Below are 12,570 nucleotides of genomic sequence, written 5' to 3'. Positions count from 1 at the left end.
TTAAAAAAAGCGGAACTAAAGTCAGCGTTCCTGGCCGGCGGGATTTTGATGAGCACCCGGAAGTCAGTCGCTCGAAATTTCTACACGGCGACACTCAGAGAGAGCAACTTGAAGGAGACGGTGAGCGAGCGAGCGAGCGAGCAAAGCATTCGTTTGATGAATATATGCAGTACACGCAAACGCCACTGTACTAGCTTGTTTTTAACATTGATCCACATGACAACCACGATGTAGCATCCGAATAAATGATGTATTCCGGTTTTCTTCACATGTATATATTATTCTAAGACACTGTCCGCAATGGCATGCATTTTGCAAGCAGAACACCGCGCTTCAAATACGATTGAAAAATGCATAGTATTGCATAAAAGTGAGGTGGAAACGTATGAAAATAAACATATCGCACTGAGAAGGCACGCAGCGCTGCTTGCGAAGTTAAAGCAAGATTTAGGAGGAAAAAAAAATGTCAATGGTTCAAAGTTCCTAAATACAGCGCGCAAATGGCGAAGTTGTTGACGCTGAGTGTGCTTTTGCAACCCAAATAATCATCTGTCTTAAATGAGCGTACGACAAGAGCATGTGAGAGAGAGGTTGAGCGTCATGCGTCTTCTTCCTACTGCAGTTGTACCATGCATTGCGCCCGCTGCCTGCTCCGAGTTGTGGGCCAGTCGGTCTACCGTGCAGCTCGGCCCAGTTTGCTACGCAGTCCACAGCACCGTCAGGTAAGACAGCAGTCCGAATGATTTGGTTTTGGTTGGGGAATAAAAGGTCAGAGATGACCAACGCCTTTATAAGAATACAATATTGCATGAACACATTTTTGGAAATGTTCATGATTCCGTTTTTAACATTTGAGTACATTGCATAGTGCTCTAGTCTACTCATCCGGCGGATCGACGGGAGAATCCGTCACGTTCCGTTTCATCTTTAAGAATGGATTCTTGTGTACTTTTTATCCATGTCCGAATTCAAGTGCATTTTTGCTATATTGAAGCACAGCGTTGACGTCTAAACTTCCAAGATGAAATATCTGCAATAAAGAATGTCGCATCATTTGGATGAGCGCTCCAACCACGTTCCACAGGCGCTGGGGCGCTTCCGCAGTAACGACACACCCGCCGGCTTTGCGGGCGCCGAGACGGCGGTGGCCCGCGACCCCTTCGCCGCCGAGCACAAAAACAAGGCCTCTTTCGCCGAGGCGCTGCGGGCCTTCACCGAGGCGGACGTGAGGCGCCGGGGCCACGTGGAGTTCATCTACGCGGCGCTCAAGAAGATGCCCGAGTTTGGCGTGGAGCGCGACCTGGCCGTCTACAACCAGCTGCTGGACGTCTTTCCCAAGGAGGTGTTTGTGCCCAGGAACTTCATCCAGCGCATGTTCAACCATTATCCTCGGCAGCAGGAGTGCGCCGTGCAGTTGCTGGAGCAAATGGAGAACTACGGTGCGTGGGACAAAGGGTTCGCTCAAAGCCACTGTCTGAATGGGGCTGGGTTTTTTGTTTTGCTTTGGCCAGGAGTCATGCCCAACGTGGAAACCAAGGTCCTGCTGGTGCGGATCTTTGGCGACAAGGGCCACCCTGTGAGAAAGTACCAGCGCATCATGTACTGGTTCCCCAAGTTCAAACACGCCAACCCCTTCCCCGTCCCGCAGCGGCTGCCCGCCGACCCGGTGGACCTGGCCCGCTTCAGCCTGAAGCGGATCGCCAACGACCTGGATGCCCGAGTCACCGTTTACCAGGTGACGCCCGCCCGTTTCAAATCGTAAAGGGGAACGGGAGACCGGCAAAAGAGGGTCGGGACTTTGTCGTCATCTCGACGGCATCCCTTATGGCTCGCCGACCAAAACGCGCGACAGGACCCCAAAACTACATTCTTGGAGCACAAGTGTACATATTTGGGACTGAAGTTCTTTTTTTTTTCTTTTTCTTTCAAATCCCCACGAGTCGTCAGGAGAGCGTGGCCATCGTCTTACCTCCGATCTCGTCAGCAGATGGCGCGCACGGACGTGAGCCAGAGCGGCGAGCAGACGGCAGCGGCGCCGCACATCGTGGGCATCCAGAGCCCCGAGCAGATGGAGCTCCTCGGCGCGCACGACCCCGACAGGCCCGTCTTGGTGGAGGGGCCCTTCCCGCTGTGGCTGAGGAAGACGTGCGTTCACTACTACGTCCTCCGGGCCGAACCGGCGCCGCCCGAAGAGAAGGTGAGCGGAGCCGGCCGGAGCTGCTCGCCAGCACGCGTCAACAAACTGAAATGGAATATTTCTTTCTTTTTTTTTTGTTTTTTTCCTTCCTTCCCAAGGCGGAGGAGCCCTACGATCCCGAGCGCTGTTTTGACTACCCTCTGCAACTCGACTTGGACTTAGATAGGGACCTTGGGGACATGGACACTCTAGATGTTGAAGACTGTAAGCAAGACGTTTGGGTTGGGAAACTCTTTGGTGACTTGACTTTTGGTGTGTGTTTTCCCCCTAGTGGATGAAGGTCCAGTTTTCGCCATGTGCATGACCAGCCAGGGGGACCAGGCCACGCTCAACCGGTGGATCTCCGGTCTCCAGGAGAGCAACCCCATCCTGGGTCGGATTCCCACCCTGTTCCGTCTGCGAGCCGCCTCCCCGAGGGAGCGGCCGACAGAGGAGTCTCTCGGTACGGAGACGCCGCCCGAGGTCACCGAGGAAGCGAGAAGGAGCGCCAACTGACTGAGCGTGCGGACTCCTCTGCCCTCGCCTTCTCTCAAACCCGGACGGATGGAGTCTTCAACTTTTGGGAAGGAGAAGACGGCAAGAAAAGACTCAAGAGGCCAAAGCCGACGTGCCCCATAAGAACAAATTTCACTGCCCCGAAAAGAAATTGTCCCAGAGTGACCAAAAAGACGATTTAATTGCAGAACAAAAGGCATCAGTCGGCAAGTGCCAAATCCATTGAAATGCTCTCTGGCCTGCCAGATGCTGACCGGGGGAAGAAAACGTTGCACTTTGTGCTGAAATGAAAGGGCCTACCTACCCTGCCTCCCTCCATCCCTCCCTCCGCTCTCCTTTGGCTACAAAATCACGTTGGCTCCGAGCGACTTTGCCCGTGGCTTGGCGGGATCAACGGACACGAATACCTGAAGATGTCTTTTGGAGAAGTTGCTTTTATCCGGCACTTCAGTTCCTGTGAGTCTCTGTCGAACAAAACAGCTATATCATTCATTGCAGTTGTCGTAAACCGGGGCGACCCACGAGGGGGTTGAAATGAACAAATAAAGCGACGTTCCAAGTGCTCGTTGCTTTTGTTCCATTTTTTTCTTTCCGATTTTCCTCAAATAATGATTTTTTTTTTGCACCGATTGCAACGAAGCAAAGCGCCACAATGACGCCATTCGATTCTACTCCTTCATCTATACAAAAATGGATTCAGCATGGGCCGCGATGTCATCGATCAATTTGGCAGTCGGCGCCAAACCGAGACGAGCTTGCCTACCTACCTGCCAGAGCCGCGTGGCGCCGCTGGAGCTGGCTGGTGAAGAAGCGCTCGCGCCGGGACACCTGCTCGTCCCAGGCCTCCAGGATGCGGCGGCGCTGGGCGGGCTCCAGGGCCCGCGTGTGCGGGTGGGCCTCCTGGATGTGCGCCAGCACGCCCTCCAGGCTGTGAGAGTGCTGCAGCTCACCGCACGCCACGCACACCAGGAGCCGGTCCAGCGGCTCGTAGTTCATTAGGTAGGTGTTCCTCCACGTGGCCTCCGACACTTCCTCGCCGGGGGGGTGCTCGGCCGAGCCGAGCGGCTCACCTGGCGACACGGTTGACCGATGTTATTTTTGTTTTCCCAAATGAGTCTTTTCCTGTCTGCCGCCGTGTTACCTTGCGGCGGCGGCGGTGTGGCGGCGGCGGCGGCGGCGCCCTGAGACCAAGTGCCGGTGTCCGCCCAATTGCTGTGAAAGCAAAGAACAGAACAAGGGCAGAACGATACACATGGACGGGCGAGCGCAATCGCGAGTCCCTTTTCCACCTCCGCGCCGCTCGCTGCACTCGGATGGGACCGCCCGCCTCCCAATAGACAAAAGGTGCGAGCAAGCGCATCATTCCGAGTGCAGCGTTTACGTACCGTGTTTTCCGTACTACAGCCAGCTGTTTTTGGCCAGGGGTGCGACTTTTAGTTGGGAAAATATGGTAGTTGACGGTCTTGAATGGGCAAAAGATTGTCAAAAGGGCCAAATGTCTCTAGTGGACGGACGGAGGCATGTTGTTCACCTTGTGTGAAAATAGCAACCCACTAGCAGGTCAAGACGCAGACCAGAGTTCCGGGCTGTCATTTCTTCCTACGTCGCGTCTTTCACGAGATCAAAGGAACAAGGTCCAAAGCAAATGCGGGTTTCCTACCTGACGAGATGTTCTTCCGCGTCACTCGAAGGCTCGTCGTACATGGCACGCTGACAAAAACCCTGTGCGATGGGTGATCGAAAGAAAGAGAGAGAGAAAGAAAGAAAGAAAGAAAGAAAGAAAGAAAGAAAGAAAGAAAAGCATGGCTCGTCACCGTTGGTGGCTAGCTAGCCTAGCCAGCGCGGTTGGGAAAGGCCTTAGAGATGGGTGTGTCTGCCGTTGCCACGGCAAAGAACCCAGCTGGCCTACTGGATGGAGTAAGCGAGCCTCGCTGGACTTTTTTTACCTGGAGCTTGCGAGCGGGTGGCGTCCAGGTCCTCCCGCGAGCGACGCCCTCGTCAGCCACACACTTCCTGGCTCTCTGCTCCTTCTTTTTAATCCTCCAGTACTCGCGCTTGCGCTTCACAAAGTCCTCCTCGGACTCCTCGGGGCGGCGCTTGGGAGGGCCCGCGCCGGGCGGCCACGAATGTTTCAGAGGAGCGGGAGGCCGGACGGGGAGCAGCAGGGTGAGGCCGGAAAGCGGCTTTTGCGGGGGTCTCAGAGTGGGGAGAGCGGGGTCCGGCTCTGCTGCGGGGCATCCGTCGCCACGGACGGGAGGGTTACCGGGCGCTCGGAGCAGCGCGGCGGAAACCCTCGCTGGCATCTTTGCCACCTTTACGGGGGCCAGAGGCGCGGCCTGCGAGGCAACAAACACACACGGATGACGTGAAAAGTCAAGGCTCCAAAATGCCGCTTGGGGTTTAGAAATCATCATCATTATCCTCCTGGGACCGGTGGAGAAGCTGAGGAACTGTCAAGAAACGAGTTTGTAACCTCGTCTTTTGTCCAAAGACTTCATCGGATGTTTGCGGTAACAGACCGGCTGGCGCAGCTAATGGAAAGGCACAGACGAGTACGCTCGGACAGCGTCCCACGCGCGCAGCCACACAAACGCATGCAGCCGTAAATGAACACAGTGGACGGACGGACAGACAGACAGACAGACAGACAGACAGACAGACTCAGAGCCAGGGTGAAAGAAGGCCAGCGTGCCAAGAGGAGAGAGAAGGCCTGCGTCCCACCTGCTTGCTCCCTAAGCCAGCACCACGGCCACGACCAGCGCCGACCTTGCGCTGGCTCTCCTTGTGCCGGGCCCTCTGCTGCCTCTTCATCAGCTTCCAGTACTCGCGCTTCTTCTGCAGGCTCCCGTCTGCACTCGGGCAAGGCCGAGGGACGCCATCGGGGTACTGAGCTCGGAGGACCAGAGCGACCTCCGTCCCGTCGGGCTCCGAGCGCTCGGGTTCCGCTTTCACCTTGGCGCCGACGCCGGGCCCTTGGTCTCGGACCTCGTTGGCCGTGCTCAGAGACTCCTCCAGGAGCTTCTTCATGGAGGCCACCGCCAGCAGAGTGGTCGCCGCCGGGCAGTCGGCGGGCGAAGCCGGGTCAGGCTCGGCCTCCGGGAGCCGAGGCTTGACATCTGGAGCGACGCCTCGTTCCGAGGCGGGACTAAGGTCGGGCTCCCGTTTCGACACGGGCGCTTCCGACACCGGCCTCGGGCCCTGGTTCCTTTGGAGCGGCGGGCCGAGCCGAGGCCCCTCTCGCCTCAGGCGGGCCGCCCGCTGCTGCCGCTTCGTCACCCTCCAGTACTCTCGTTTCTTCGCCAAGCGCTCGGCTTCGCTCGGCGATTGATCCGAAACCGGCATCTTCCTGACGCAGGCGGGCCGAGCGACCCGTGCGGCCGGAAAGCCGGCCTCGCGCTGGCTCCGAGGACGCGCGAGGCGACTGCAAGACCGGGGCGGCGGTGGCTCTGAGCTTCGGCCGGGCGCTCCGACCGCGTGGCCGTCTTTCCCGGCCGTGCCGCCGAGGGGCGGGTTGGTCCGGGGAATGCCCGCCGCGGACAGCGTGCCGTCTTCTTCGACGAAGCCGCCGATGGTCCCCGGGCGACCCTCCCACACCCGGGCCCGCCTCATCTCCTTCACAATGTTTCGGTAACGTCGTACTCGGCGCATCAGGGAGTCCTTCTCCTTGAGCCGGACCTTGGCCTCCATGGACATCTTGGCCCGCTGCTCCTGCTTTTTAATCCGCCAGTACTCTCTCTGTTTGGCGACGCTCCGCTGCAGAGTGTCACCGGCGGCGTCCGTCGGAGGCACGGACAGGCATTGGACTTTTTGCCGCCGAGGGAGGCTCGACGGCGGCGGCGCGCCGTTCGGAGGCCGTTCCATGGCTATTTGTGCGGACTTGCGCAAGCTCTGCGTTCGGGCTTGCCCACCTCGGTCGGCGTGAGGAAAAAGGAAGTGAGCGGACGCGGTTATCACCGGTGTGACTTTCTCCTGGGTTTCGCTGAGCCTCGCCGCCATCTTGGCCCGCTGCTCTCGCTTTTTCAGCCTCCAGCGCTCCCGGCGACGGGCCACTCGACCCTCCTCGCTCTCACTCTCCGTTGTCGACGTGCGCTGGCTTTCAACCCGCACAAAGTACGGCGTCCGGCCGCCGTCGGTCATGGTCCCGACCGTCCGAGTGGTTTTAGCCGAGCGAGCCGACGAAGCGGTAGTGGACGGGGCGGCGGCGCCGCCGTCCCACTCGGGAGCCTCCGAGTCGACTTCCGTCTCGACCGTGGGCATCCTGCCGTTAAGCGACAAGATGGCGTCCCGCCGAGTCCTTCATGGGTTCCGTCCGTCTGCCGTCGGGACCTGTGCAGTCAATGTGGGAATGTTTCTGTGCAATATCAATTTGGATGGAATGTTACGCAGCATTGCAGTCCATTCGAATCATTCTTGTTTTTTTCATCCATGTTAAGTTTGCCTTCAATGTTGGTAAGATGGCTTCCTCGTTTTAAGACGGTGGTTGGAACGAAGTCAAATTCCTTGTTTAGCACGCTCAGACATGGCGAATAAATTCTTCTTGAATCTCTTATCCTCACTGCTTTCATTTCGACTTGTTTGGAGGGCTTGGAGCAATTGCAACACACGGCTGGCTGGCTGGCTGGCTGGCTGGCTGGCTATCTAGCCCTTCCAACGTGTCGTCGCCATGGTGATGCTAGCTAGCTCTTTAAATGTGCCCCCGCCGGCCGGCCGGCCGGACTGATTTCGTTCTACCCGCCGGCCGTCAAAATGTCCCATTTCCACAGCGGCGAAGAAACGACGGGTTCAAAAGAGGTGGCGGCCGGGGACACTACTAGGACAGGCGTCGAACGAACGAACGAACGAAGGAACGAACGAACGAGGCCGCACGCGCGAGTCTCACAATGGACATCTAGCTTGTCCTCGTCGTTTGTCTTCGTCTGCGCGGCTTCGAGCGCCGGAAAGGAGGACGGAGAGTGAAAGCATGCACGCTCGATCGTTTACCTTGTAGACGAGTTACTTTAGCCCCGGGGGAGCTGAGGATTTTTTTCCCCCCGTGTCGATGCGAGGAGAGCCTGCGCAGGACTCGGTCCGCCCGCGTCGGACTCGGTGCACGGTCGCTTAGCGCGCGCGAGTTAGCCGGCCGGGAAGTGGCTGCCTTGACAACGAAGCACAGGACCCGGATACTGACTGGCCCCGACCTACTCCACAATTACGTGCGCGCGCGCGCGCGCGTCTCGCTCGGTGTTTTAGGGGGAAAATACGTACTCACAAATATTCTCAGAAGTAGAATTTAAGTCATGAATAGAATCCATGTACTTTTACAGCCCCTTTATGATTTTTTTTGTTTTGGTTAAATAATAAAGTGTATTCAATGTAGGAATAAACACGATTACATCCAATATTAAAAGGTGTGTGCCTAAAAAATGGAATAAACGTGTGCATGAAATGAAATTTGGAATGTAAATATTACAATACTAGGTAAAAGAGATACCTATAAAATCTATTAAAATGCGCTTATGTAGCAAATACATCCATCTATCCATTTTCTGCACCTCACGAGGAATCCTCAGCTTCCTATCTCAGCTGACTGGACACCCTGAACCGGTTCCCGAGCAGCACAGAGAGTGACGAAGAACACTTCGCACTCCCACACGTGGCCACCCAGCTACGGGCAATTTGGAGCGGTCAAGCGCGTGCTTTTGGAACGTGGGAGCAAATTGGAGTACCCAGAGGAGACTCATGCAGGCACAGGGAGAACATGCAAACTGCACACGGGCAGGCCTACAACCTTTGCAACCCTGAGGAAGATGTGCAAACCAGCTGGCCGACCACCATGCCGCCCGCCCGCCGGCCCGCCGGCCCGCCGACCACCATGCCGCCCGCCCGCCGACCACCATGGCCGACCACCATGCCGCCCGCCCGCCGACCACCATGCCGCCCGATACGAATACTAACGGCCGGCCTGACAAACGTGTGATGACGCAACAGTGCTCCAGGACTCTCGTGGACACGGGTACTGTCTCTTTAAATTTACCCAGGAGCCCCTTAAGGAGCCCCAGGGGCCCCTCGTCCGGCTCCCCACCCTTAAGACAAGCAAGAGCTTCAGAAATTCGCGACTGGAGGCCCACGCTCACGCCTTTGCTGCACCTTTTCCACGCCAAGGGAGAGCCCCGAGGAAAAGTTAACTTGTCAAGAGAGAGAGCAAAGGTGGGGGGGCGGAGAGAGGGGGGGGGGTAGGTTTACATTGACAGGGTCGCGCGCACTCATGCACGCACGCACGCACACGCGAGTCGTCGGAGCTGCCGTGCGATGCCAGATGAGTGTCCCCAACGGGCTCCTGCGCGCGTGACACGTCCCGGAACCGGAGCGAGCGCGGGATGGACGTCGCCGCCGACGCCGAGCTTCGGCGTTGCGAGCAGGCTCGGCCGGAGCCGCTCTCATTAACCGTACGCGGGGACGAGGACGAGGAGGAGGACGAGGAGGAGGGAGAGGCGGCGCGCGGCCACGGCGACTGGGGAGGTGAGGTGACGTTGAGCAAAAGAGAAAGTCAATGTTACGCTTTTCATGTGTGTGTGGCTGCTGTCAAAGCCACGGCCATTGTCAGTGGGACAATACCAACACCGCTTGGCCCCGAAAGTCTGTGTGGGCTCCTGTAAACAAAGGCTTAACAGCGCTACGGCGCGCGCGGACGCCCTCGTGTGGACAGCGGAGGCACTACAGGGGAAACATCAGAAGCTAACCGCTTGGTTGATTGGTTGGTTGGTTGGTTAGCTTGGTCCCAGAACAAACAGTCAGGTTTTCGTCATAATAATATGAATAATTATCACAACAACAATAATAATAATTTACAGTATTTAAGAAAGAAGGGTTGTTTTGGGAAACGTCATCAGTGGATAGTGGAGGCACTACAGGCGAAAAGTCAGAAGCTAACCGCTTGGTTGATTGGTTGGTTGGTTAGCTTGGTCCCAGAACAAACAGTCAGGTTTTCGTCATAATAATATGAATAATTATCACAACAACAATAATAATAATTTACAGTATTTAAGAAAGAAGGGTTGTTTTGGGAAACGTCATCAGTGGATAGTGGAGGCACTACAGGCGAAAAGTCAGAAGCTAACCGCTTGGTTGATTGGTTGGTTGGTTGGTTAGCTTGGTCCCAGAACAAACAGTCAGGTTTTGGTCATAATAATATGAATAATTATCACAACAACAATAATAATAATTTACAGTATTTAAGAAAGAAGGGTTGTTTTGGGGAAACGTCATCAGTGGATAGTGGAGGCACTACAGGGGAAAAGTCAGAAGCTAAGCGGTTAGCTTGATCCCAGAAGAAACAGTCAGGTTTTCATCATATTATTAATAATAATGCGCGGCACACACACAAAGCCACACCGGATAAAAATTTGCTGTTGTTCCAATCAAACATTGCATTGTCAACTCGAAAATCCCTGAGCTCCACCCAGTGGAGAACATGAGTCCAAGCGCGTTGGTTGTGTCTTCTTAGCGGAAGACGCACTCGCCAACGGCCACGCCTCCCGAGACCGATCCGAGGAGGGCTCGGCGGGACCCGTCCGATCGCCGGGCACCAGCTACTGGAGCATCAGCGAGAGTCCCGACCGGCCCCCCATCCTGTCGCCGGCGCCCGGTCCGTCGTCGGGACGCAAAGTGCGGCGTGCGTCGCGCCCGGGCCTGAGCCGCATCCCGGGCCGCGACCACCGGCGCTACTACCACGAGTACTGGCGCAGCGAGTACCTGATGGACTTTGACCCGCTGCGGCACGGCATGATCTGCATGGTGTGCGGCAGCTCGCTGGCCACCCTCAAGCTGAGCACCATCAAACGCCACATCCGCCAGAAGCACCCCGACTCGCTGCTGTGGAGCGCCGCCGACAAGGAGGTCATCCGCTCGGGCTGGGAGAGCCACCTGAGCCTCGCCGCCCCGCCCGTCCAGACCTCACCTCGGGGGGACCGAGAGGCCGACGCTGCCGGTGAGTGCGCCCGGTCAACGAATGGCTTCGACGGTTGTTTTATTCGTCCGTTCTAAAAACAATGCTTTAAATCTACACGTACAGTATTGAAAAAGGAACGATTGATTTTTTTTCTTGTCCCACCTGAGCCGCAGCGGCCGAGTCCCAAGTGCAACAGAGAAGGAACCTCTCTCCCCGGCCTGAGGCGGGAGACGCCGGCCATGCGGAAGACGAGGCGGCGGCGGCGGCGGCGGCGGAGATCCGCACGCTGGAGTGCTACCTGAACGCGTCGCTGCACGCCTGGTTCCGCCAGGAGTTCCTGATGGAGTACGAGGCGGACGCGGGCCGGCTGCTGTGCATGCTGTGCGGCGGCCAGCTTCCCTCGCTGCACCTGGACCACATCAAGAGCCACGTGCTCCAGCGCCACCCCGACTCGCTGGTTTACACCTCCCGGCAGAAGCACTGCGTCCTGCAGGCCTGGGCCCGGGCCCACGGTGAGACCGCTTACGCCAGGGGCGGGCGCTTTGTCGGCAGACACTTGCCGACAATTGACTTCCCTCTATTGACCGCGACAGACGAGTCGGAGGGCTCGATCCAGTCGGAGGCCGACGACGGAGGCGAGCGGGACCCGTCGCCGTCCGGGGGTCTGATCGGCCAAGGCGGCGGCCCGGATGCCGTGCGGCCGGGCCCCGCCCGCACGGAGCGGCGCCGCGGCGCCTGTGGCGAGTCGTGGCAGCTGCGCCTGGACTACCTGGTGGCGTACGGGCCCCGGGGCCGCCGGGTCTACTGCATGGTGTGCTCGCAGGTGCTGCGCGGGACCCAAGTACGCAGCTTCCGCCGCCACATCCAGCAATGCCATCCCCAGACGCTGAGCCTGAGCCAGGAGGAGCGGGAAGCCGCCGCCGCCGCCTGGACCAAAGAGTACTGTGCCGACGGCATCCTCGCACAAGACGGTGGGTTGGGGAGCGGGCGGGTTTTTTTCTTCCCCATTACTCGTCCGTCACCTTAGCGCAGAATATATGGACGTACGTATATAAGGCGGTTCTTTTGTTCGGACGAGTGCAAATTTGAGATTGACAGTTTCCGCTGTCTTCCTCACATGCGCAGGATGTTAAGGGCCAGAACAGAAAATAAGGTCCAAAAAGTCAAGTGCTGCAAACACTTTCCGGATCCACGATGTTCCTTTTTGTTGTTGTTTTTTCGATCGAGGCTTAGTGCGCTTGCTTCCCGGTCGGCAGAAATTAACACGAGCGACGCCCCGAACGAGGACGGCTCCCTCGACACCAAACGCTGGGTGAAAGAAGAAGAGGACAAGGGTGAGGATGGAGGAGCGAAGGACACGAGCAAGGACGCCGCCCTGCGCCACACTCACTACCCGGGCAAGGACCAGCGGCGCAACTACCAGGTGCGCTGGCGCCGGGACTTCCTGATGGACTACGACTGCCGACGCCACGGGCTGATCTGCATGGTGTGCGGCGCGGCGCTGGCCACGCTGAAAGTGAGCACCATCAAGCGCCACATCCAGCAGGTGCACGCGCACTCGCTGCGCTACGGAGACGGCGAGCGCCGCCGCGCCGCGCTGTCCTACGAGCGCCACGCCAAAAGCTTTGTCCACGCCGACGACTGCTTCCTGTCCCGGGATCACGCCCGCACAGACACCGGGCGCTTTGCCACTTAGGCAGGGGAGTGGGGCTCGGGCTGCTCTTGTTTCAGCTTCCACGACAGATGGAGGGAGGGAACGCTCCTCCGAAAGCCTTCCCAATGCATCTGCAAAAGTACGTGCAGGGCTTGCTTCAATCTTAGAGCTTTATCCAAAATGGAGTCAATACACCCTCCTTAAAATTCTGCACATTTCTCGTAATTTAAAAAAAAAAAAAAACTTTTTTGTTAATTTATTAAAAAATGTCAAATAGTAGATAATCACATTCAAAGG

The 12,570-nt window shown here is 57.4% G+C and overlaps 3 protein-coding genes across 8 annotated transcripts; 2 read left to right on the top strand and 1 right to left on the bottom strand.

The window, feature by feature from the left end:
* Positions 1 to 44: 44 nt before the first annotated feature.
* ecsit (ECSIT signaling integrator) lies at positions 45 to 3,270 on the top strand. 3 transcript variants are annotated; one of them, XM_085932175.1, is made up of 8 exons: positions 45 to 120; positions 623 to 722; positions 1,085 to 1,439; positions 1,512 to 1,576; positions 1,649 to 1,735; positions 1,988 to 2,197; positions 2,296 to 2,401; positions 2,469 to 3,270. In XM_085932175.1, the coding sequence occupies exons 2-8, from the start codon at positions 630 to 632 to the stop codon at positions 2,690 to 2,692; spliced, it is 1,140 nt and encodes a 379-aa protein (XP_085788301.1). In that variant the 5' UTR covers positions 45 to 120; positions 623 to 629; the 3' UTR covers positions 2,693 to 3,270. The 3 variants fall into 3 exon arrangements, 2 of the variants coding, with proteins under 2 accessions (XP_085788301.1, XP_085788290.1); XR_015068343.1 differs by having other exon boundaries at positions 1,512 to 1,735; positions 1,948 to 2,197; positions 2,469 to 2,617; XM_085932164.1 differs by having other exon boundaries at positions 1,512 to 1,735.
* Positions 247 to 7,812, bottom strand: LOC147059833 (uncharacterized). 2 transcript variants are annotated; one of them, XM_085932110.1, is made up of 7 exons: positions 7,673 to 7,812; positions 5,414 to 7,018; positions 4,639 to 5,028; positions 4,353 to 4,414; positions 3,834 to 3,904; positions 3,460 to 3,762; positions 247 to 3,156 (listed from the first exon to the last, which is right to left on the bottom strand). In XM_085932110.1, the coding sequence occupies exons 2-7, from the start codon at positions 6,947 to 6,949 to the stop codon at positions 3,140 to 3,142; spliced, it is 2,379 nt and encodes a 792-aa protein (XP_085788236.1). In that variant the 5' UTR covers positions 6,950 to 7,018; positions 7,673 to 7,812; the 3' UTR covers positions 247 to 3,139. The 2 variants fall into 2 exon arrangements, with proteins under 2 accessions (XP_085788236.1, XP_085788245.1); XM_085932119.1 differs by lacking the exon at positions 7,673 to 7,812 and having other exon boundaries at positions 5,414 to 7,664.
* Positions 7,813 to 8,901: 1,089 nt separating this feature from the next.
* On the top strand, positions 8,902 to 12,570 carry zfta (zinc finger translocation associated). 3 transcript variants are annotated; one of them, XM_085935121.1, is made up of 5 exons: positions 8,902 to 9,190; positions 10,176 to 10,658; positions 10,787 to 11,131; positions 11,213 to 11,590; positions 11,876 to 12,570. In XM_085935121.1, the coding sequence occupies exons 1-5, from the start codon at positions 9,049 to 9,051 to the stop codon at positions 12,313 to 12,315; spliced, it is 1,788 nt and encodes a 595-aa protein (XP_085791247.1). In that variant the 5' UTR covers positions 8,902 to 9,048; the 3' UTR covers positions 12,316 to 12,570. The 3 variants fall into 3 exon arrangements, with proteins under 3 accessions (XP_085791247.1, XP_085791237.1, XP_085791226.1); XM_085935111.1 differs by having other exon boundaries at positions 10,793 to 11,590; XM_085935100.1 differs by having other exon boundaries at positions 10,787 to 11,590.

Source organism: Syngnathus leptorhynchus, chromosome 2 (genome assembly GCF_054491065.1).
Source record: "Syngnathus leptorhynchus isolate UIUO chromosome 2, UIUO_Slep, whole genome shotgun sequence".
Lineage (NCBI taxonomy): Eukaryota > Metazoa > Chordata > Actinopteri > Syngnathiformes > Syngnathidae > Syngnathus > Syngnathus leptorhynchus.
The sequence above is the reverse complement of the archived record's forward strand: the minus strand, read 5'-3'. Positions and strand labels throughout refer to the sequence as shown.

Coding starts and splice junctions, on each gene's coding strand:
- ecsit (XM_085932164.1), top strand. CDS start 630: ATGCATTGCGCCCGCTGCCTGCTCCGAGTTGTGGGCCAGTCGGTCTAC. Junction 1,736..1,987: donor CCCGAGTCACCGTTTACCAG/GTGACGCCCGCC, acceptor TCTCGTCAGCAG/ATGGCGCGCACGGACGTGAG. Junction 2,198..2,295: donor CGGCGCCGCCCGAAGAGAAG/GTGAGCGGAGCC, acceptor TTCCTTCCCAAG/GCGGAGGAGCCCTACGATCC.
- LOC147059833 (XM_085932110.1), bottom strand. CDS start 6,949: ATGCCCACGGTCGAGACGGAAGTCGACTCGGAGGCTCCCGAGTGGGAC. Junction 5,029..5,413: donor CTGGCTTAGGGAGCAAGCAG/GTGGGACGCAGG, acceptor GTTGCCTCGCAG/GCCGCGCCTCTGGCCCCCGT. Junction 4,415..4,638: donor CACCCGCTCGCAAGCTCCAG/GTAAAAAAAGTC, acceptor CCCATCGCACAG/GGTTTTTGTCAGCGTGCCAT.
- zfta (XM_085935100.1), top strand. CDS start 9,049: ATGGACGTCGCCGCCGACGCCGAGCTTCGGCGTTGCGAGCAGGCTCGG. Junction 9,191..10,175: donor CGGCCACGGCGACTGGGGAG/GTGAGGTGACGT, acceptor GTGTCTTCTTAG/CGGAAGACGCACTCGCCAAC. Junction 11,591..11,875: donor CGGCATCCTCGCACAAGACG/GTGGGTTGGGGA, acceptor CCCGGTCGGCAG/AAATTAACACGAGCGACGCC.